At 44.7% G+C, this 25,478-nt stretch overlaps 1 protein-coding gene across 1 annotated transcript in view; it reads right to left on the reverse strand.

Moving 5' to 3' along the window:
- SMTNL2 (smoothelin like 2) overlaps positions 1-23,822 on the reverse strand; it is a 178,544-nt gene extending 154,722 nt beyond the window's left edge. Inside the window, exon 1 of the mRNA XM_030185854.1 lies at positions 23,191-23,822. Within this exon, the coding sequence (XP_030041714.1) occupies positions 23,191-23,763 (573 nt within the window). The 5' untranslated portion in view covers positions 23,764-23,822. The remainder of the gene's footprint in view (positions 1-23,190) is intronic.
- Positions 23,823-25,478: the final 1,656 nt, after the last annotated feature.

Genomic DNA, 25,478 nt, shown 5'->3' on the forward strand with positions numbered 1-25,478 from the left:
CGCACCTTAGTAAACATAGGTGTAAGAGAGAAAGCAAGAAGAGAAGGAACTGAAGTTTAGAAAACAGCTGAAAGCTTTCCTATTTAACAAATATGTGAGTTAAGTTGTTTTGTGTTTTTTTTAGATTATACTTCCCGAATTATGCTTTGGTTTTCTTTCTTTTGTGTTCCGCATGGAACTGCATAGGCTTTTGCAGAATATAAGAATGATCTGTAATGTAATGTAAAGATACCAGTAAGAGAAACAAAAGGAACAAATTAGACTAGTTAGTGAATAAAGAGAGGGAGACTCTAGATTATAAAATCAAGCCGGAGAACCGAAGGCTGGATATTCTAGTTATCTGATAATAGGGGATAGTAATAATTCATCTGTGTAAACCTGCGTTTTTCAACCAGTGTGCTGCGGCAGCTCCCCAGGTGTGCCATGGGAGTTGGGCCAGTTTAATTTGTGCAAGAATGGATTAAGTTTTCTTCTCTCTAGTGGTCAGTGACAGGGCATCTCCCCTTGTCTGTCTTGACCCCCCCCCCCCCCCCCCCCGGGTGTACCTTGTGTCTAGCAGCCAGCAGCAGTGATTCATACAGCCTGCTTGCACTAACCCCATAGCCTTCTCTCTGATGTAACTTCCTGTTTCCAAATAGGCAGAAAGTGCCAGAAAGAAGGCGCCGGGTTGGCACAAGCAGGCTGTATGAATTGCTGCCGCTGATCACTAGACACAAGAAAACCTTTAAAGGTACATTTGGGGGGGGGGGGGGGAGAGGTGTCAAGAGAGACAAGGGGAAATGCCTGGTCACTGGCTGGAGAGGAGACAGGAGGAAGAGATGCTGGAATATTTTTGTGAGCACGGGAGAAAGAGAAGGTAAATGCTGGACTATCTGTGAGGGTGGGAGGAAGGGGTAGAGATGGTAAAGGATGGACTCTTTGTGAGGGTGGGGGTGGGGAAGTGAAGGTAAAATGCTGAACCATGTGTGGGGTGGGGTAGACGGTAAACTGCTGGACCATGTGTGTAACTGTGCCATGAGACGAAAAAGGTTGAAAATCTCTAGTTTAAACTTTCTTGGTCCTTGGGATCCAGTTCTAAGTTTCAGCACCGAAACATATATCACTCAAATAACGTTTACAAGTTGAAAAAAAAGGCTGGATTTTGTCATCCTCCCGAGTTCATACTTTGACTACTCCAGATCGGATATGGTTGTTTGATACACCTATTCCCATTCAGGGTTCCCTTAAAGTCCAGGGTGTCACCATTGACTCTGCTCTTACTTTTTCCTCTTGTTTATCATCTATAGCCTCTGTTTTTTTTTACTCCGGCAGATTCGATCCCTACATCCTTTCCTGGAACCTGCGGCGTTGCGTGTTCTTGTTCAAGCTTTCTCTAATACTGATTACTGTCATGCTCTTTTCAGTGGTCTGAGCCAAATGGAATTACGACGCCTCCAGGTTGTCCAAAATATAGCAGTTAAATTGATCACAGGTAAATGTAAATATGACCATGTCACTCCCTTACTTTACCCGGAACACTGGCTTCCTATAGATGCTCACGTGCAGTTCAAATTACTGACTCTGATCCATAAATCTCTACAAACTATCAGCCCTGCCATTTTAGTCCAATATCTGCTACCCTACTCTCCTGCTCGGACTTTTCGCTCCTCTGATCAAAGCCTCTTAGTAGTGCCCGCGTTCCAAACAATCCCCTTAACCACTTTTTGGAGAGCAATGTTCTCCGTTGCTAGTCCTTCGCTCTGGAACACACTGCTATTTAGCCTGCGTAAACCACATTCTCATACAGAGTTTAAGGGACGACTGTTAAAACCCACTTCCTTCAGCTACACTATGGATCCACCTCTTGACTCTTTGTCATTTGGTTGTAAAGTGAGTAATGTAGTAAATGACGGCAGTTAAAGACCTGTACAGTCCATCCAGTCTGCCCAACAAGATAAACTCATTTACATGGTATGTGATACTTTATATGTATACCCGAGCTTGATTTGCCCTTGCCTTTCTCAGGGCACAGACCGTAGAAGTCTGCCCAGTACTGTTCTTGTACTAAGTTCTGAAGCTAACATCGAAGCCCCTTAAAATTTACACTCCAGCCCATCCCTATCTATTCAGTCACGATCAGGGCGTACAGGGCTGGTCCTAGGGTCTCTGGCACCCCCCTGCAAACTATGAGTTGGCGCCTCCCCCCCCCCCAGCATCTCCTTTCTCTCTTCTCCCACCCTGCCCCTGTCAAGCGATTCTCCTTCACCCCCATCCCCCTCCCATTTATGGCCACCTGCCCACCCTCTTCTCCCCCCCAACATCCCCCTTTTTCTTCTTGCCACCCTGCGTGGTTTAAGTCTTTTTAAATTTACCTCCGTCCCAGTGGCCGCGTCATTTCAAAGCCCTGCCCGTCTCTAGCCTTCCCTCCCTTCGTGAGTTCATTCCCTCAGAGTCCCGCCCTCGAGGAAATGTCGTCAGAAGGCAGGACTCTGTGGAACGAACTCACGAAGGGAGGGAAGTCTAGAGACGGGCAGGGCTTTCAAATGACGCGGCTGCTGGGACGGAGGTAAATTAAAGATTTAAACCCCCAAAGGTGGTGCGGTATGGTGGCGCAGCACCGCAGCGGTGCCCTTGAAGGCAAGTGCCCCCCTGCGGTACTTACCCCGCTTACTGGGTTTGACCGGCCCTGAGGGCGTAGACCATAGAAGTCTGCCCAGCTCCCTTTTTGTTTCCAATTACCGGCATCGCCACCCAATCTCCGCTAAGATTCCACGGAACCGTTCCTTCTAAACAGGATTCCTTTGTGTTTATCCCACGCATGTTTGAATTCCATTACCGTTTTCATCTCCACCACGGCTTGCTTCTTACGCATTGTCCATTGTCATTATGCCTTCTTTTCTTCACTGACTGAGATATTAGACACTTAGATTTCTATCCTTTTCTGTTCACTCTCTCTCCCTTTTCTTTCTACTCCTGTCCTTTTACTACTACCAGTCATTTCTATAGTGCTATTAGACGTACGCTGCACTGTACACATTATATGCAGGAACTTTCTCTGTCCCTAGAGGGCTCACAATCTAAGTTTTTGTACCTATGGCAACAGAGGATTAAAGGGTCCTTTTACTAAGTTGCGTAGGTACCTGCACGCACCGAACACGCGCCAAATTGGAGTTACCGCCCGGTTACTGCGTGGCACTTGCGGTAATTTCAATTTTGGCGCACATCCGCTACACACATCTGAAAAATATGTTTTTTATTTTCTGGCGCGCATAATGGACGTGCACCAAGTGGCATCTGATGTGCGTAGGTCATTACCACCCAAATTCTTTACTTCTAGGTCAATGGCTAGCGGTAAGGCCTGACACACAAAATGGACAAACAGCAATTCTGATTTTGCCACACGTCCATTTTCGGCAAAAAAAAAAAAGATGCATTTTTTGCAGGCGCGCTGAAAAATGGATCTGCTTGCATCCAAAACCCGCGCCTAGACTACAGCAAGCCATTTTTCAGCACGCTTTTGTAAAATGACCCCTAAGTTATTTTACCAAGGTTACAAGGAGCTGCAGTGGGAACTAAACCCAGGTTGCCAGGATCAAAGCCCACTGCACTATTAGGCCACGCCTCCCTTTTACCATTGTGGTTCCTTTTTCACAAAGACTCTCTTGTTGTTCATAAAAAAAAAAGCTACACTGGCTTCCACTTAAAGAACGTATCACGTTCAAGGTCTGCACTCTGGTTCATAAAATCATTCACGGATATGCCCCGGCCTACATGTCAGACCTCATTGACCTGCCACCCAGGAACGCTAAAAGACCAGCACGCACATTCCTGAATCTTCACTTCCCCAACTGTAAAGGACTAAAATACAGATTAACACATGAGTCCAGCTTTTCCTACACGAGCACACAGCTGTGGAATGCTTTGCCATTTGACGTGAAAACATTGTGCGACCTAATCAACTTTCGGAAATCACTGAAGACTTACCTCTTCAACAAGGCATACCACAATGAACCATCAAAGGAACTGAAACGCATCACCGCTTACCTGATATTCCGAATGTGATCTCTCTATACCTGAGTGCTTAATTCTATTATGTTATCCATGTTCTTTATGTAATACCAATTGTATCTTTTACTCTGGAATGGCGATTGCCATGACGGAACATTGTAAGCCACATTGAGCCTGCAAATAGGTGGGAAAATGTGGGATACAAATGCAACAAATAAATAAATAAATATTGTACACTACTATTTTTCTCCTTAGCGGTATATCAAATTTTTTAAAAACCTGAATCTGAGCCATGTTAGCTGATTTGGCTTTTTCATTGAATAATTGAGTTTCTTCCATGTGGGAGTCTTGTGAGACATATCGACCAACGTAAGACTTTGCCTAGCACAGGATCCTAAATATTTTGTGGTAAGAAACTCAGTGCAAAAAAGGTGCCAGTACTCAAATGCAAAGCCACCCTTCAGGGGCGGGGTGGTCACTGAGGTCACAATAGCCAGGCCCCCTGCAACCAGTCACAGACTCTAAGTCAAGGCAGAATTCATGTGTAGAGCCTGAGCTCTTTCATTAAAACTTGGGGTCCATGAGTCAATTTTAGCAGACAATGGAAAAGGTGCCGGTACTCAGTACTCCCTCAAAAAAAGCCCTGAAAAAACTTAACCAATGTACTTTCATAATACAAAGGCATTGGAAAGTTGCCCAAAGGAGACCCCATCTGGCTCTAACCCATCCCACCCAGGTGTCCTGGAATTCTATGCCAAAAGTCTGGTAACCTTAATATAATGTTTCCTGGTGGACGATCAGAAACATAAAAGTATGTCAACTCCAGGAAGTCATGTGTAGAGGCATCAAGGTTCTGCCCTGTTGAGTGCAGAGACATAAGAACATATCGGGCCCTGTAGGCTTCTCTCTAGTGAAGAAACAGAAAGTGACATCATCGAGGGCGGGTTCTCTTCAGGAAATGAAAATTAGAATTGGTAAAGCAGTATCAGTCATGAACAAGTTGGGTAAGATCTGGGACAACAAAAAACTAAAAACCTGAATGAAGATGCATGTGTTTAATAGTATTCTAACACCCACTCTGTTATTACTGCAAAAACCTGGCCAGTTACGAAAACTCTCCAACACAGTTTTGATTCATGCAGCTTAAGAAGAATCCTATATGTCAAGTGGGAAAATATCAAAACCAAAGCAAAAAGAGAGACAACTAAACAACCACCAGTTAGCAAGATACTACAGCAATGACGACTTAGAAAGTTTGGGTACCTGCAAAGCAGCGGCATACCGAGGAGGACGGGGTGGTGGGGGCGGTCTGCCCTGGGTGCACGCTGGAGGTGGGGGTACAGGGAGCAGCCACGCGGTTGTCAGCTCCACCGGTTCCCTGCTCCCTCTGATGTTACTTCCTGTTCCAGGGCAGAGGGAGCAGGGAACCTGTGGAGCCCCCAGGAGGTAAGAACAACTGATCAGATTCAGGGAAGAAAAAAAAAGCAAACGTTTATACACAAAATAACCACATTCTTCTTTTTCTAGCAAGTCATGGGTTTTATAATACAGACTTCTGGTCTGCACCACCAGTGTATCTTCCATTCCCATTCATTCTCCTTTCAATTTGCAGTGGGGGACAATGCTGCACGGGCGACGATCTGCCCCAGGTGGCAGCCGACCAAGGAACACCACTGCTGCAAAGAACAGATATACAGCACATACCAAGGCAAGCCATGAACCGGCAGCTAGAAGAGAACAGAGCACCAGGAAGACCAAAACAAACGTGGCATCAAACAGCTGAAAAGGATTTCACTGAGCCGGATATCAATTGGTCAAATGCAGTTGATGAAACACAAGACTGAGATGTGGATTACTGGCTGTTATTAATGTCACTGACTTTTAATAGAGACTGTAGATTTTTTTGTTATAATTAGATTAGAGATTGTTCCGTTTTATTCAAAGTGACTCTGTTGATTTATAATAGATGCTTTTAATATCTAGTGTATTAATTCTATTGTATTTATTGAGTGTTGTTCTTAATTGAAGTTCGTTTGTTAAGATGTAATCTCCCTTAGATCACTGGACTCACCACAGGTTCTGGGCACCAGCTAGGTCATTGGGTCAAGTACCCAAAACCAGGGCCACAAAAAATAGTTCTGTTTTTACTGAGCTGGGTGCGGACCAAAGGGTTTTAAGTCACACTCTTTATTATTTCTTTTTAACAGTCTTTGAGCAAATTGACTCCACTCTCATGCCGAAGAAATTCTCCACTCCAGGATTTAGGTTAAGTGCAAAATATAACTTTGCTGGAACACTGCAACAGGCAGGTATCCAAACTTCATACTTTTCTTGTAACAAACAGTTCACTTGGCTGAAAGAGGTTTTTGTGCCAATCCAAGAGTTTTGGTGAAAATTCCAACTACTAAATTAATAGTCTCTTGAAAATCCTAGGGTATTTACAATACCAACCAATCCTCTAACACCCATCCTTTTCTGGCAGAATAATCCAAGGCTGTGGCTTCCCACTCCTTCTGCGGCAAGCAGTCCAGCTGGACTTTTACCCAGCTGCTGGACCCACTCAGGGTCAGACCTCCCTGTCCATCCTACAGAGGTGCACTTCTTCAAGCTGCCTCCTCTGGCACCCAATAGGCTTGTCCTGCTCTGCTCCCAGGGGGGTTAACCCTTTCTACCTACCCGGAGCTCTCCTCACAGTTACTGCTTTTATTAACAGAAACTACTCCTTGGTTCAGCCTTAGGTTATTGGGCCTGATCGGGATACCTCCTCACTGGTCTAGTGGTTGTAGAGGCAACCAAAGACCATGTGCCCTCTAATCCCATACGTTTTATAACATTCAAACTGCACCCCAACTATGACATCCCTTGTCCTCCCTCTGGGCTGGGTTTTTCACCCTCCAATTCATACTGTCCCCCATCCCCCCAGTGAATCTGGAGAGTTCTACAAACCAGTTTTAGTAATCCCCTAGGAAAATCCACACACCTAATTTACCAGGGACTTGCAATTGGTTAGTAAAGCAAGCAACAAATATCCAAATTAAATTAAAGTCTTCTGGGTACCTTGTCACTGAGTTGTAATAGGGACACAGAAAAAGAGATAGAATGAGAGAGCAGGGCCATCGAGAGGGGGGGCGGGGGGGCAAAATTCCTCGGCGCCAGGGTCTCTCTCTCTCTTTCCTGCTCCTGACGAAACCCAAGTGATTGGCATCCCAACAGGAGCAGGAGAGAGAGAGAGAGAAGTCCGGCGCCGGGCCCCCCTTGGAAGCTGGGGAGAACCTGAAGCTTTTTCCAGCGCTTCTCTGCTGAGCGGCTGCTTTTCCTCTCAGGCGCGCATACTCGATTTGAAACAGAGCATGCCCTGAGAGGAAATGCAGCCGCAGGGGCAGGCAGTCAGCGCTAGAGGAAGACGTCTTCTGCTGGCGGGGCCTCGGGATCCCCGCCAGTCAAGGTATTTCCTGTTGCAGCAGCAATAGTGGTGGGGGGCGGCAGTGGCAGCGATCGAGGGGGTGGCAGTGGACGACGATTGTGGGAGGGCGCGGCAGCGGCCCTGCCCCGGGCTTCTCAGTGGCCCTGTCAGAGGGAGAGAGAGGTCCCTTAGTTTGCTGTTCTGTAAATATCAGACAGACAAGTGACAGCTAATTCTATAAAGTACACACTAACATTTGCGCACTGAATACCCGTGCAAATCATTAGAACACTGGCATATATACACCTATATGTGCACATCTTAAATTGTGTGTATTTTACAGGTAGTGCATCAATTTTATCTCATACATATTCTTCGTGGTTATCCTGAAACCCTGACTGGCTGGGTGTGTCCTGAGGGCTGAGTTGAGAACCCTTGTGTCAGGCACAAATTTAAGAATGTTTCAAGGATGTGCCTTCAGTTTTGGCTCAGAAACTTTTATGTGCATAAAGAACGAGTGGAGGAGTGGCCTAGTGGTTAGGGTGGTGAACTTTGGTCCTGAGGAACTGAGTTCGATTCCCACTTCAGGCACAGGCAGCTCCTTGTGACTCTGGGCAAGTCACTTAACCCTCCATTGCCCCATGTAAGCTGCATTGAGCCTGCCATGAGTGGGAAAGCGCAGGGTACAAATGTAACAAAAAAAACACAAATTACATTGAATTTACATGGATAAAACTTCTAAGCTAATGTGTGAAAGGTAGCTTTACCCATGTTAAAAAGTCTTCATGCACAATAATCAAATTTTACACATATTAATTTCTAATCAAACTGAAAAAATGTCCAAAAGTTAGACAAAAATTATAAAAATGATCTGAAAACAGACATATATTGTTTCCACTCATGCCCCTAGAACGTTTACATGATCTTACATCCCTCTGTCCCCATGCAAAGTTCATTTATTTTTAGCAGATCATAGAAGCACATTTGATAACCTTAGATCCCTGGAACATTTCTGCAACTATTCAAGAAGGCATTTATGGATCACGTGCCACCACCCCCACCCCCCAACTCATAGGGAGGATCATACCATTTTAACTCATGGTGCTCTGTGCAGTTCTGGTATCCTTGGGTGATTACCTACTGTGCCTAAGGGAAATCTGATTCTGGTGATATTCACTGAGGATGTCCTCATCTCTCAGCCTAATCAACAGAAGATCCAGAGTGCAAGTTCTGAATCCCTCCCTAGCCAGGAGTAATGAGAGACACCTGATTTACAGGGTAAATCTACTAATTGTAAAGGGAGCGATGAATGTACTGTGCTCCTGAAGCTGAAATGATTGATTTACTGTTTAACCCATTTACAAATCATTATCCTGGCAATAAATCAATGGATCAGCATGCAGCTGTTAAGATCAGTGGTGTAGCCACAGGGGGCCTCGGGGGCCTGCCCCCTCAACACTTCGAGCTCAGGCCCCCTCCACATTGTGGCAGCCAATACATGGTTGGTGGAGGTGCTCAAGTTCCACTAGCTCAAGTTTCTCCACTGGAGCCCAGCCCGGGCTGCCTGAGCAGCAGAAAGTCGGCAGGGTGCTCTAGCGACTGATTCCGGCCCTTCTGCAAATGCTCACTTCATATATTTGAAATAAGCATGCACGGAAGTGCTGGCATCAGAGGCTGGAGCAGTTTGCTTGCTTCCATGCTTCTTAGACAGCATCTGCAGGGCTCCGGTGATGAAACTTCAGCTGGCGGGGCTTAAGAATCCCCCACTAGCAAAGATATCATTGGGAGGGAGGGGGGGGGGGCGGGCACAACAATGGCAGCAATGGTGGCAGTGGAGGGAGGGGGGACTGAGAAGAAATGCTTGCCCCTTTCCAAATCAACTTCTTGCTATACTCCAGGTTAAGATTCCTGGCACAGATATATTACCAAGTCAATCACAGCAAGGATGACAAAAGAAGGTGCAGCAGACGACGTTGAAAACTCGACACAAGTTGTGTTTCGACCTAAATAGGCCTTCTTCAGGAGTCTTCTATTGGATGTGTGGTGATGCTTAGCTAGCCTTTGCTAGTTTATACTCCGCAGAGTCCAAGCGTTTTTTCATTTTATCTCCAATAGGAAGAGGTAAGGCATTAGACACCACGTGAGTTTCGCAAATGCTAGCTAGGCATCACCACACATCCAATAGAAGACTCCTGAAGAAGGCCTTTTTAGGCCAAGACATGACTCATGTCAAGTCTCGGATGTTATAATAAAGTCAACTGTTTTTTTCGACATCGTCTGCTGCTCCTTCTTTTGTCACCCTCACTGTGATTGACTTGTTTGCCTGACTGCAAGGGTTACTGTTCTTCTGTTTGTTTACAGATATATTACTTTTAAACTATTTTATCCAGGAGGTTTTAGTCTGCAATTAGAAGTATTTAACATTCACAACTTCACCCAGTCAATCTACCATGTTCTACCTATGGTGCACTGGAATTAGGTTATGCTGGCACCTTATAGACTAACCAATTTGTTGAGGCATGAGCTTTCGAAGACCAGATTCCACTGCATCTGACGAAGTGGTCCTCAAAAGCTCATGTTTCAATCAATTGTTTAGTCTATAAGGTTCCATCTGCCTCTATCAATTTTGTTACATCGGACTAACACGGCTACCCTTTTAAAATTATTTTTCAAGGTATTCACTTACAAAGGATTCTGTGAGTTCTTGAACAGACCTAGTGCAATAAAACAGGTTGGACCAAGGGTTCTTAACCCGGTCCTCAGGACTCACCAAGCCAGTCTGGTTTTCAAGATATCCATAATGAATACACATGAGATAAAGCTGCATGCACTGCCTCTTTGTATGCAGATCTATCTCATGCATATTCATTGTGGGTATCCTGAAAAAAACGGATTGGCTTGGTGTGTCCTGAGGACTGGGTTGAGAACTCCTTGATTAGATGGATTCTTCAAAATGTGTTTAGCACAGGGGTGGTAACCAAGGTCTTTGAGGCAGGGGCATAGTCAGACTTTGGCGGGAGGGAGGGGGGTCCAGAGCCCGAGGTGAGGGGGCACATTTTAGTCCCCCCTGGCGCCGCCAACCCCCCCAGCCATTATCAACCGCCGCTGACCCCCCCCCAGCCATTATCAGCCGCTGACCCCCCCTGCCGCCGCCACCAACTTTGATGACCCCTGTCGATGACCCTCTTGACCCCCCTCCCATTGCCTACCTTTGCTGGTGGGGGACTCCAATCCCCACCAGCCAAGGAGGTCCTTTTCTTCCCACGAAGGCTTCGTTCTGTTTCTGACGTCCTGCACAGAATGGCGATGGCGGGGGAGGGTTTGCGGTGGCGGGGGGGGGGGGGGGTCGAGAGGGTCATCAGCAGGGGGATCCAGGGCCAAATCTACAGGGGCCCTGGCCCCACGTAGCTACACCACTGCTTTGAGGGCCACAACCCAGTCAGATTTTCAAGATTTCCACAATAAATATGCAAGAGATCTATTTGTTTGCAATGGTAGGAGTACATGCAAATCAATCTCATGCATTTTCATTGTGCATATCTTGAAAACTCGACTGGATTGTGGCCCTCGATGACTGTGGTTGCCCACTCCTCGCTTAGCAGATTCCACCCAGTGGATTGATTGGCAGACCAGTGATTAATGCCAAGTGTTAAGTATGCAGGTACAAGTGAAAAAACACACACACAAAAAAATCTCAGAAGTAACATTGTACTTGTGCTCAGTTTTGCTTCTAGGACCCAGAAATGACATTGCCCAGTCCCTGTGCTCAACACCTTTCTCCTCCAGGTTCCGGAGAGGGAATCCTCAGACCTGCACAAAGTAACGTCTCCTCCAATTGTGAAGAAGTGATCTGGATTAAAACTCACTCACTGTCTCTCTCCTTCCGTGTCCCAAGAAGAGGATCTCTAGGGCAGCATTAACTGTGGCAAAAGAAGAGGATACCCAGGTTGGTGCTTACTGTGGCCGTACCAAGCTCTCTGTGGGTGATACAGCTGTGCAGAGCACAAGGGAGGAGGGGCACCAAAATTGTACCCTGTCCATTGCCTTCCCTGCTTGACCATGACACAGAGGGTGAGGCAGGAGCGCTAGGGGGCATGTCAATCAGGGCACATTTTAGTTCAGGATACTCCTGTGAGTGGGGAATCCCAGAGTCAGTTTTCATTGAATTATTAGGAAAGGGATGCTGAATAAGACTGAAAATACTATAATGCCGCCTTATCGCTCCACGGTGCATCAACACCTTGAGTATCGCATTCAGTTCTGGTCGCCATATCTCAAAAAAGATATAGTGGAATTAGAAAAGGTTCAAAGAAGCACAATCAAAATGATTAAGAGGAAGGAACTCTTCTCATATGAGGAAAGGCTAAAGAGGTTAGGGCTCTTCAGCTTGGAAAACAGATGGATGAGGGGAAATATGATTGAGGGCTACAAAATCCTGAGTGGTGTAGAACGAGCAGATGTAAATTGATTTTTTATTCGTTCCAAAAGTACAAAGACTAGGGGACACTCGAGGAAGTTACATGGAAATACTTTTAAAACAAATAGGAGGAAATATTTTTTCACTCAATGAAAGTTGAATGAATAGTTAAGCTCTGGAACTCTTTGCCGGAGGATATGGTAACAGCGGTTAGTGTATCTGGGTTTAACAAAGATTTGGACAAATTCCTTTAGGAAAAGTCCATAGTCTGGTATTGAGACAGACATGGGAAGCAACTGCTTGCTCTGGGATTTGTAGTATGGAATGTTGCCACAATTTGGGTTTCTGCCAGGCACTTGTGACCTGGCTTGGCCGCTGTTCGAAAAACAGTATACTGGGCTAGATGGACCACTGGTCTGACCCCGTATGGCTACTCTTATGTCTCTCTCCTCCTGTGGCCCAGGAAGGGATCCCAGAGTCAATGTTCACTGTCTTTCTCCACCTATAGTCCAGGAAGGGGATCCCAGGATCAGCACTCACTGTCTCTCTCCTCTTGTAGCTCAGGAAAGGGAACCTATGATCAGTGATCACTGTCTCTCTCTAACTTTACTAGCACTAAACAGTGGCCCAAGAAGAGAATCACAGAGCAAGATGTGACCAGGCAGACAGAAAATTCTGAATGTGACTATAAAGGAACCAATCATCATCTAATATAATAAAACTCATCCGCAACGTTCTGAGGACACGGACGTCACTTCCGTATATAAAACTCACCCTCAACATTCTGAGGACACTGACGTCACTTCCGTAATGAAGGGTTCGTGGTGGTGAAGCCACCGAAAGCACCAAGTCGCTGGGCCCCGCCCTCGCATCAAACGTGATGACGTCGAGGGCAGAGCAATGGTGTCACGCATCGAGGGCGGGGCAATGAAGGTGCGTTCATGAGGTGCGGACCTATGGCGTCAGTGGCTTCAGAACGACAAACCGGTGGGTAGGGAGGGAGGGGGTGTTGGGGAGGAAAACCTTGCTAGCGCCCGTTTCATTTGATCCAGAAACGGGCCTTTTTTACTAGTTTTCTATAAAAGCCATGGTAGCATCCAATGACTAGATCTTTTGGTTGTTGTTTTTCATTTTTAGATTTAATGCCGCTGTTCTTCTAAAAATAACTTTTTTTCAGAACCAGAGATTTTACTTTTTCCAAAGATACCTCAGCCATGTTGCAGGACATCAGGAAGTGCCCTAGAACTGAATTCTGCAGTTGTACAAACATATCTACAAAGAAACTTTGCCACAAAGCGATAGACTGTAAAAATATAATATGATTGTATAAACACATCAAAAAAGGGCAAACGTGAAGGACAGATGCCTTTATTCAGGATAAGTATATATGTATGCAATTGTGCACTGTTTTGTTTTATTTTAGAAATAAAGGAAAAAACTAATTCAAGTCCATAAACCACTACTAAATGGACTTGGGGAAAAATCCACAATTCCAGGAATAACATGTATAAAATGTTTGTTCGTTTGGGAAGCTTGCCAGGTGCCCTTGGCCTGGATTGGCCGCTGTCGTGGACAGGATGCTGGGCTCGATGGACCCTTGGTCTTTTCCCAGTGTGGCATTACTTATGTACTTATATTCCACTGAGAAAAGCTACTGAATAAAGTGCAGGTGGCTCAGTGGCAGTGTTGTGCTGCCTTGCGGAGAACCTGTATTCAGCGCCCAGAAGTTTTCCACTCCCCTAGTCAGCCAGGACTGGGGATGCTACAGAGGCAGCACTTACAGCCCCTGATGCAAGGCAGCCCCATTCAATGCTCAGCAAAGAAACCCAGTGGCTGGATTAAGTCCTGTAGGTCCAGAGCTCCAGAAGGTGCCTGGTGCTTGTCTTCTGACCAAAGACCTTATTACAATTACTGGACTAAAGCAGGGCCACCGAGAGGTGGGGCAAGATTCCCCAGGCCCAGCCTTCAAGGAGGGCCTGGCGCCAGTGATCAAAAGAGACTATTCTGCCCGCCACATCCTTCTTCTGTCACATCCTGCCTATGCAGAAAGAGGAAGTTACTTCACAGGAGGCGGGATGCAGCAGGAAGAAGGACCTGTAGCTGGCAGAGCACTCTCTCTCATTCGCTGCTGCAGGAGGGGGTGGCGGTGAAGTGGAGGGGGAGGGGGTAGCAGTGAAGTGGGGGGGGGGGGGATCCGGGGCAGTGCTGGCGGGGCAGCAGCAGGGTTCTGTAAACTGTTTGCCCGGACCCAGCTTTGTCTTTTGGCAGCCCTGACTAAAGTAAAATAGAAGGGGCATATACAATAAAGGAAAAATCCCTGGGTAGCTGCAAATGGAGGTTCCCAGTTCTGATAAAGCAGGAAACCTCCAGGCCAGAAATAAAAGCCTGAAAAAGATGCCTTGGAACGTTGCCCCTGTTATGAAATCTGCTGGTCAAATTCTCAGTGCTTCATAATTCCCATCAGACTGTCTCTCGTGCACAAACCAAACATCCTATTTAAATATTTATTTTAAACAACAGAAAACTGCTGAGTTTTGAAGTAGAGAATTTGCCTTTTTTTAAGATACTGCCAAGTCAGATAGTGAAGATCTGAGTCTTTAATATGCTTATAAAAACCGATGAAAAAAAAAATAAGATTTGAACTAAGGGAAGGGCAGGCAGAGGCAGCAGCCTGCGCTCTGAGCTCCCAGAGGACCTACATATTTCCACTGCTTACAGGTTCAGGTTCAATTTATTTGACATACTGTCAATATAGAGAAAATTTAAGAGGTTTACAGAGTAAGATAAAAATATGAGGGAAGGGGACAGCAAAATACTCACAGTGAAACAACCAACAGTAGAAGATAACCAAGGACACGAACAAGAGTGAACATAAGGGGAACAGAAGATACAAGTCTGAAACGTAGGAACAGTTGGTGGGGAGAGCATACAACATACCAGCTCTTGATTATCAAGCGCTCCAACCAGGGGAACCTTGGTCAAAAGGAGGGAGAAGTCCAACAGAGTTAGCCTTGGGTGGTATTTGGGAAGGCAGGAGAGAAGTAGTAAGCTTTGAGTTGGGATCTGAATTTGATGAAGGACGTTTCAACCTAAGATAGAGGGGAAGACTATTCCAAAGGTGGGGGGGGGGGGGGGGGGGACTTCCATGTTAAAATATGAGCTTCTGTTAGTGTCCAGACGGAAAGAAGAGACGGGAAAAAGGCATTGTTGGGATGACCAGAGGATCAGTATTCCTGAAGCACACTCATCCATTAGATTGGAATGTTATTATACTAAAATTAATTGGCTGGGTCTTGATTCTGCAGGATCCTAAAGCTGCCTGCATACCTGGATCTATCTGGAAATTGGGTAGGAACTTAGGTCAGCATAAATGGGCTAATCGACTGTAGCAAGTGGTCAATGTCTGTCCACCAACATCTTTGGTGTTTCTATATTTGATTCAAAGCATTATATTTCCATGGTATGATGAAGATATTCAAGACATCTTGGGAGATATTTATCTCTGTCACCCAGGAAGATTTCCTCTGGTGTCCGATGTTATGCATATCTCCCAATATCACAGAATATGTTCCCTCTATGTGCAGAATCCACAAGCATAAGTAGAACAGCCCCTTGACAAGAAACTGGTAATTGCAGTACATCTTTGGTACTGCGTCACTGGGGGAGGCAGGGGTGCAGACCACCTAGAGCCAGCAGGAAGCTTGCAAAAACCAACAGGCTCACCCATAGGAGCTATCTCTGTGCATGCAGGGGATGCTGAGCACCCCCAATATTGTGCAAGTTCTTCATTGTGTCCAGGAAGAAGTGGGTAACTATTCAGTCAATGGATATTTATTTATTTATTTAGATCATTTTTACCCCGCTTTATACCACATAAAGCAGCCTCTAAGCAGCTTAGAATGAACCAAAGAAATAATTACAATGACAGTATATTTTTGGCCACTACCAGCTTTATATCCTGATATTCAATGCTGGGCATGTGGAAATGCATTGAATACTCGGGTATGTGTGTATGGACCTGGACTGCATTTAAGCCAATATTCAGCCCTTAACTGGATAAGTGAAATCGAACAACGATAGGACTGTGTTTTATGCAGTTTGATTTGTCCGGTTACCTTATCCAGTTACGTGTTGAACATAGATACTTAACCATGCATGTGCTGACTGAATATTCAGCAGTCCTATCCCATTAGTGCCACTGAATACTGGTGGATAGACCAGCATGGACAATTTATTAGTTAGATTTTGCTCACACCTTTTTCAGTAGTAGCTCAAGGTGAGTTACATGCAGGTACACTGGGTATTTCTCTGCCGCTGGAGGGCTCACAATCTAAGTTTGTACCTGAGGCAATGGAGGGTTAAGTGACTTGTCCAAGATCACAAGGAGCAGCAGCGGGATTTTAACCGAGTGGTTATTTCATCGGGCAAGAAGTTATTAATTTATTTATTTGGATTTATTTACCCCTTTTTAAAAGAATTCACTCAAGGCAGTGTATAGTAAGAATAAATCAAACGAGCAATTACAGCAGTAAAAATATTCAAATAACAATACAAAGTATGGCATAGTAGACTACTTACAATGTCAACACAATACATAATACAACATTTTAATTGACAGTGTAGGGTATAAGCAAAGATGAAATATATAGAGAGGTAAGAGAGTAAGAGGAGTTAGAAAGTAAGGTGACTAATTTAAAGAAAGTTGTGCCTGAGGTCAGAGAGATAATTAACTATTATGTCAGCTAGGGTAGGAGTGGATAAACATGTCCTGCTGCAGTATGTGCACCCATGTCACTCCTTGTGTGTGTGAGTGAGACTAACAAGTTAGCTACTTCTTATACTGCAGATTCACGTTTGACATGTGTTCTTCCTTTTTTTGATCAAGTGGATAAAGTCAACAGAATTATAGGCAAGCATTGGCGAAATAAGCCACCTAGATTTGCCTACACCAAGAATCAGAATTTGAGTGAAATACTGAGTCAGAGTAGTTACACTCAATTGGCGATCCTTGAGAAACCTGGTCAATATAAATGTAGAAGGTGTGTACATTGTAATTTCTGTATTGAAGCAGAGAAAGTACAAATTCCTAACTCTTCCTGGGAGTTTTAGTTAAAAGCAGATACAAACTGTAATTCGAAAAATGTGGTATATGGGATAGGGTGCCCATGTGGGAAATGGTATATAGGGCAGATCGTCGGACCCATTACATTTAGAATAGCTCAACATCTGAATAATCTGCAGTTAAACTATCTAGAGCCCCCCCCCCCCCCTTGGTTTTGCATTAGAACCAGTGCAATCATTTACCTACAGATCTGTGTTTCTTTGTATTGTTATAAATAAGCTTGAGCAGGGGTGGTGAGATATTTGTTATGTAAAGAACAGAAGTTGATTTATACCTGGAAAATGGTGGAACCTATGGGTTTGAATAAGGAAGTGGATTGGGCGTTATTGGGGTGTGGATACAGAAGTATAAGTATCGTCATTTCCGGGGATGACCTAGACGGCCAGTGAGTGGAATGTTTTCACTGCTGGGTTGAACGTGTGGTCACCACGTAGTCCAAGTATATAGGGAAATGTTAACAGGTAGGGAATGTATTGAATATTTTATAAAGTAAGAGGCAAGAGTATATTATAATAGTTTTATTTATTTAATACATTTATATCCCACATTTTCCCACCAATTCCAGGCTCAATGTGGCTTACACAATCTGTAGAAAAGGCTACAGTGCATGAAGTACAATTATACAGTTTAAAAGTAATATAGTAAACAACATTTGAAACAACAATATGTAAAGATAAAAAGATAATTTCACGTGTCTTTGAATCTTTGTTAGACTAGACGTTAATTTGAATTATGTTGAGCCTGGAGAATAAGCCTTTTTGAACATTACAGTCTTCAATAAATTTCTGAATTTTAAGTAGATCTGGGTACATTTGACTAATTTGGGTAGAGCATTCCACAATTGTGTGCCTATAAATGTGAAGTTGGAGGCATAAATAGATTTGTACTTAAGGCCATTGCAGTCTGGGTAGTTTAGATTCAAGTAGGATCATGAGAGACTGGATCTATTTCTAGGTGGTAAGTCAACCAATTCAAGCATATATTCTGGACTTCCCCGTAAATTATCCTGTGAATTAAGTTGCAGACCTTAAAGGCAACTCCTTCTTTAATGGGAATACTACGCATTATGTTGATTGTATATCATGTCAGATCTCGTTTCAGTCTCAGCTCCTGAAGACGCCAGTTTTTGGCGAAACACGGCACCGCGTAGAGCTCAGACGTGCAAGTTAAAATAAAAAACTTCAGTGAACAGTTCTGACCTTAGATTTTTGATTGCAGTGGAAAATATCTTCACTTGAATGGATTGCTTCACAGTGCTTGGACCAGTTGAGAATGGTGTATACCTGATGAATGGAGTCTAACAGAACATAGGTCTGTTGGAAAGCACCTTGATGAGGTGAGAGCATTTAAGAGACATTGTTAAGTGCAATATAGAACTTCATTCATTTCAATAGTTGAATAGTTAACCATTGACGAGCTGTGAACAACAGTTAAGCATGTATTATATTCAAGGAAGAGGTAGTGGTTGATAGTGACAAGACGCAGCATTCACAAGCTTAGTAGTTAGCAGTAGGATTTTTTAATGTTGTGTTTGTATTTGCTAAAGTAGATTATATTTATTTATTTATTATTACATTTGTACCCCGCGCTTTTCCACTGAAAGCAGGTTCAATGCGGCTTACATAGTAATAGGGATTACAAAGTATTGATAGAGAAAATATGTTAAGTATAATAGAATAATAACAGAGATAGGTAGGTAGAGATGGGCAAGGGTGAAGGGAGTAGGAGAGGTATGAGCAAGGGTAGGTGAGCATTGGAGGAGGGGTAGAGGAGGCAGGAGGGGGATGGGAAAACGGGATAAGCAAATGGAAGTTTGGTAGGAGATGTAGTCAAGGTCATATTGTGGATATTGAAATTAAAGTGGTTGATTATAGTAGTGAAGCACATTGTTAACACTTTTATTTAGATTATGAACCCGGATAGAATGACTGTTCATTGTGGATATCCTGAAAACCTGACTGACTGGGGTGCCTCCAGGACCAGGTTTGGGAATCACTGGTTTAGGATGAGTTACATTATGTATTTCCCTTCCCACAAAGGGCTTGCATAAGTATGATTATAACACCGCGATACAATCAAGAGTTAAGTGACTCGCTCAAAATCAGAAAGAGCAACAGTAGGATTTAAAACCTGTCAGCCAATCGCTCTAACCATTAGGCTAATGCCTCCTGGTGCAGTCTGGTATCCCCTAATGCCTCACAGGAAAGAAGAAAAACTACAAACCCCACAATGCAATGGGATGTAAATTCTAAAATCAGCCTAATCTCATTCCCTCAAAACCTGGGTCACTTGTCAGCTCTGGGGCAAAGCAGCTTTTCAGTGTGCCACTGATCACGCTCCCCTCATACCATCCACAGGATGGGTGGTTAGAAGTCCTCTAAATACTAATTGTTTTTTACCCATTGGTGTAAAGTATCTCTCTGCTTTTCAAAGAAAAAGTCACATCTGCTGGCTTCCTGCACAAGGAAGAGTACCAAAAAAGAAAGTGACCAGAGAGGAGAAAAAAAAACTGCTGAGGGAGTGAGAGAGGAAGAATAGGAGATAGGACTGCCAAGTTTCATTCCAGATGGCAGGGAAACGTACGGTATATTTTTAAAGGAATTATTTTGTTAAATTGTTTTCTAAGAACGTTCACTCCCACCCCTCTCTGAATTCAGCTATCATAATACCTTTCTGTATTCTTACAATTTTCACTTGTACCTGAAACCCTGAAGCTTCTTGGAGGCTAGGACCCCCTCCCCCCCCCCCCCCCAAACACACACCTCAATCTAAAACCAAGACTGAGTTGGGGGGGAGCATACACATTTAACTGCCTTGGACAGCAAGATTAGTGCAAGCCCTGGGTGTAAATTAATACCCTTTCATCTGAGGCAATACATCATATAAATGTGAGTTCAGCAAAACTAATTTAGCTTAACTATGGCATCATGGTAGTAACAGTGCAGGTCACCTGACTGATTTATGCTTAGAGCTACAAGTACCTACACCGACTGCACATTTAAAACTGTCCTGTAGCTACATTCCTAACTTATCTTGATATGAAATAGTTGTTTGGAGTTTTGATTTCCCGTTTCTCTTTGTGATGATGGCTCTAGATTAGTTGATGGGAAACCAAACATGAAGGGGATTTACTGAAAATAACAATCCAGATGACCTTTCCCTTCCTCAAAACAGCACCACATTTCAGGGGAAAGTACAGCTCTGTGCATCATACACCTCTCAGAGCAAATGGGGAAACCCATCAAGCAGAGTTTCCTAAACCTGTCCTGGTGACCCCACAGTCAGTCAGGTTCTGAGACTATTTATCTACAATGAATATGCATAAGTACATAAGTAATGCCACAATGGGAAAAGACCAAGGGTCCATCAAGCCCAGCATCCTGTCCACGACAACGGCCAATCCAGGCCAAGGGCACTTGGCAAGCTTCCCAAATGTACAAACATTCTATACGTTATTCCTGGAATTGTGGATTTTTCCCAAGTCCATTTAGTAGCGGTTTACGGACTTGTCCTTTAGGAAACCGTCTAATCCCTTTTTAAACTCTGCTAAGCTAACCGCCTTCACCACGTTCTCCGGCAACGAATTCCAGAGTTTGATTATGCGTTGGGTGAAGAAACATTTTCTCCTATTTGTTTTAAATTTACCACACTGTAGTTTCATCGCATGCCCCCTAGTCCTAGCATTTTTGGAAAGCGTGAACAGACGCTTCACATCCACCTGGTTCCACTCCACTCATTATTTTATACACCTCTATCATGTCTCCCCTCAGCCGTCTCTTCTCCAAACTGAAAAGCCCTAGCCTCCTTAGTCTTTCTTCATAGGGAAGTCATCCCATCCCCGCTATCATTTTAGTCGCCCTTCGCTGCACCTTTTCCAATTCTACCATATCTTTCTTGAGATGCGGCGACCAGAATTGAACACAATATTCAAGGTGCGGTCGCACCATGGAGCGATATAACGGCATAATAACATCCTCACACCTGTTTTCCATACCTTTCCTAATAATACCCAACATTCTATGAAAGACATTTGCATATCTTGGATACTCAGCACATGCACATTTCCCTCATGCATATCTAATGTGAATAAACTGAGAAACCTGATTGGATTAGTTCAGAATTTATCAGCCCAAACCAATTCTTTGGAGTATAGACTGGAGTATGTGAGCAAAGTCTCACAGAAGTAAAACCAGCTACTGAGAAAATATTCCCTTTTGAACAAACATTAGCCCTAATTCAATCTACTCAAAAAACTCTTATAAAAAGAGACGTGACTCGGAGAATTAATACAAAGTTGGAAAATATGGAAAACTGGTTTCCCCACACCCCCCCCCCCCCCCCAAGATAGAAAGATTTCTCCAAAGGGCATGGTATTGAAATATTGTTTGGAAGTATTACAAGTGGATAAAGATCAGATACTGTTGTTTGTAAAGGTTAATTATCTCCCCTCCAAAAAGCGAGGAGGAACTGGGGGATACTATTGAATCATTAGATTTGTCTATGGAAGCTGGAGTATAGGAGTCAGTTTTGTTCTACACTTGTGTTAACTCTGGGTAGTAATGATGGAGATTTACATACTAAAATGTTACTTCAAATTTAGAGGGAACCTTTTCAGGGCAGTTAAAATCTTTCTTTTTCCTGATTTAAGTTGTGAGACTCAAAAATGCTGGAAACAATTTCTTCTACTGGGACTTTCTTTCCATATTAAATTCCCCTATAAATGTATAATTATCTATCAATCTTCAAAATAAATATTTGGAAAATCCCCGCAAACCTAACCTCTTTTTGGGCCATTAAGGGCCCCATTTCCGAAGTGGCGGTAAAAGGTGCCCTGCAAACCTGTGCACCAAGGCCCCCCCTTTTACTGCCACCCGGATGGGGAAAGAAATGGCTATGCAGTAAGTGAAACACTTGCCATGTGGCCATTTCCCGGGGGAGTCCTTTCTGTCGCCTATTTAGGAGGCAGTAAGGGCTCCTGCGCTACCCCAGTAGTAACCAGGCAGTGATTATCGCCAGGTAACCCCCAACACAAAAATATTTTTTAAATTCAATGCGCTGCAAATGGAGCACATTGGGGGCAGGACACTAGGATCCAAGATTGAGATGCGGCAAAGCGGAGGTTCGGATACCCCCACTTTGTAAAAGGAGCCCTAAGAGAGTTAAGGGTTGCCCCCCCCCCCCCTTGGAGTAACAAGTGGGAATCATGATAGTAGGCTCCTCTAGTCTAACTGTGTGGTTTTCATATTTGCCTTCTTAATAATGTTCTCTTATTTTCTCCTATGTTTTTAGATTTGAGCTGGAAATATTAGTATAATATAAAAAAAATGCTTGATAGTCATCAATTGTAACTTATAAATGATAACATTAATTGTCTTTCCCCTTGACTAACAGCTTTTCTGTACAAGTTGTTTATTTCAAATAACTTATACATAAAACAAACCTGGCTAGCTGTGGGGGTCACCAGGACAAGGTTTCAGAAGCCCTGCAGCAGAATAATGGGCTGGAAACCCAAAATGGGAAACACAAGAGGTGGCACATTTCATACACATTTAAACACTCCCTTAGACAGAAAAGACACCTCTATCACACCTGTATTAGAAGTTTTACCCACTACTGGTGGGATTTTTCTTAAACTGCCATTTGAAAGTATTCAGGATATAGAATTCTGCCTCTCGCCCAGGTCAATAAGAATAGGCTGATCCAGTCCTGGTTTTTACCCCATTGTATGCAGGGAAATGTAGTTATCGTTTCCCTGATGCTAAGAGTCTAATTTCAGTAACCCAGGGGCTTGCTGGTAGGAATAAGAAAGCACAGGTTAACTGTACTTAATAGACTACAGTCTGAAACCGGTGCCTCAGTCAGTCCAGTGAGGCTGATCCAGTACTGATTTCACACCATTGTTGCTCAGCAAAATTCAGAACTGCATACTCCATGCTACTGGGCAAACTAGGCAGGTGTTTAGAGCCCAAATGTTTAGGAGAAGCCCTCTTAAGATATGCTAATTTGATGGCTCCTAAGGGGGGTGGCAGAGCTACTACTTGCAAAGATCTATTTATAGTTCGTGGGAGAAGCGGCTTCCTCCTCTCTGCAGACAGAATCACGCAGAACCCCATTATGGATTTTGAAATGAGGAACCCAACATGCTCGTTTGCCCCAGAGTCCACCAAAGGGGTAATCCAGGGCTGGCTTAAACCTCTCTGGATTGACCTGGCCTGAGTGGACAACACTAGAACAGCGATTCCCCCTTCCCCCTGGACTCACCTGCACCGCACCGCCCATGGCCAGCAGCGCCTGACCGGAGAACCTGCCGGCTGGGGAGCCCTCGGGCAACGAGCTGCTCAGCAGCTCCACCTGGCGACAGAGGCACTCGAGTTGGCCGCGCAGTCGCCGGTTCTCCTGCTGCAGGTCTGCCACCGAGCCGGCCAGGGGTCCGGCCATGCGGAGCACGTCTTCCACTCGCCGCTCCACGCCTTTCTTAAACACCTGGATGTCCGCATGAATCTCCCGCACGGCCCCCCGCAGGGTGTCCTCGTAGCGCCCCAGCGCCTCGCACACCGTCCGCGCATCCCGGCTGCTCAGGTCGGCGATCTCGCTGCTCGGGTCCATCCCTGGTGAAAAAGTGAGCTCTGGTGGTGCACGGAGGGGCAACCCAGCACCTGCAAAGGACGGTCCCGGCAAAGGAGCAGCGCCCAGCTCGTCAGTGGCCAGCCTCCGGCATTCTCTCAGTGCAAACTCCGGCTGAAAAGTAGCACAAGTCCGGCTCCCTCCGTCCTTCTCTCCAGCGCAGGCAGATGTAATTTCAGAAGGGACCGAAAGCTGCACTCGCGTGGGCATGCACGCAGTGTGGGGGGAGAGGAGGAGAGAGATGCTCCGGCTGAGGAGGGACAGAAAGAAAGCAAAAAGGGGAGGAGAGCTAGACCGTGTAACCTGAGTCCCCGAGTGTGAACGGCCTTATCACTGTCCCGGGGGCATAGAAAAAAAAAAGAGACTGCAGGAACCAGAAAAGACTGAAGGATCAGCTGCCCACATCTCTCTTAGCCTCCCATGCTAGGGGGAATTTAGGGGCAGGGTTTTGAGCAGGTCCTGCATCCCGTTCCAGGCTGATGTCCTAGGATCTGGAGGCTTTCGAAAGCCCTGGTGTAACACGACTGTCACTAGTGATCTAATAAACACAATTAAATATTCACGTCCCATACCAGCAGTTTTTCTCACCATTATCTCTTCAGAATCAACCTCGAGATCAGGACATAGGATGAAAGAGTGTGTGTGTGTGTGTGTGTGTGGGGGGGGGGGGGGGGGGTGTTGATTGCATGTGTCTTGGTATTTTTTCCACCAGGGGTTAAAACATAATGGGGTTAATTGTATAAAGGAGGCATTAATATTCACATGACAATAAATGACCAGAATACAGTAATATGGGCATGCATAAAAGCCTGAAATCTCAATATGTGCATGTCTTCGATAGATGGCCGTTCATATAGGCGAAGTACGTGCACTTACACAGGTAACTTGTAGAATGCTGTGTTATGCACATATCTCTTGAATCCAGGTGCAAATATTTACACAAGTACTCGCACCTAAATGCATACCTTATTTTCTAATGTCTGACTTATCTGTCTACATATTCTACCTGTACTTACCTTCTATGCTGTTATTAAGACACTTTACTGTGTATTGTGACAATTGAAGTAGCATATTATGGCATTCACTATTTTCGAAAGGCAGAATTTGTACGTTTTACACTGCAGTTCGTCCAAATAGCAATGGGGAGTGTTGGAGGTGTGTTTTGGGTGGGACTATGGCAGGCCCATAATTAGGACATCTTTCAGCGATAATGGAATAGGAAGAAACGTCCAAGGCAAAAAAAGAAGGGTGTTTTTATCTAGACCTCTTTCAAACAGGTCCAGGATACAAAAAGGAGCCCTGATTCAGCAGCTGACCACTGGGGGAGGGGGGGAGGCTTATAGTAACCTAGAATATGAGGCTTATCCATGCTTGAAATCATACCATATCCCTTACAGAAAGACTTTGGGTGTGGGGGGAACATAACTGATTTATTAAAAAGATGCATTTTGAAACCTCTCCAGTGTAATAAAATTGAGCCTGAGTTAAGATAGTAATAAAAACCTAAAAATAGTGCAATGAACCTCTCTCAGAGTTTGCTGGCTGTGACTGTTTCTTTGTCTTGATCTGCCCTATCAAGAGAATCCAGGCAATGCACTTTTACCAACAGCTCTATCAGTTTGACAGGCTAGTTTCCCAAAATAGAGGGAAGTCCTTTCAAACTCATGTAAGTGCTAAGCCTAAGATGCAAGTTGTACAGTGAGAGACCTATAAGGTAAACCTCACGTTAACTTCTTTGGCCTGCACAGGGCTGGTCTTAGCAAGTGCGGGGCCCTATGCAGACCAATTTGATGGGGCCCCACCCTAGCCCCGCCCCACCCTAGCTCCACCCCCACCCTAGCTCCAGGGCTGGCCACCCCTCCCTCCGAGCTCCAAGGGCCCCAGCTCCAGGGCTTGTCGATCCTGCACAGTCAATGCCAACTGAA

The sequence above is a fragment of the Microcaecilia unicolor genome, chromosome 13 (genome assembly GCF_901765095.1).
Source record: "Microcaecilia unicolor chromosome 13, aMicUni1.1, whole genome shotgun sequence".
In the NCBI taxonomy this organism is placed as follows: domain Eukaryota; kingdom Metazoa; phylum Chordata; class Amphibia; order Gymnophiona; family Siphonopidae; genus Microcaecilia; species Microcaecilia unicolor.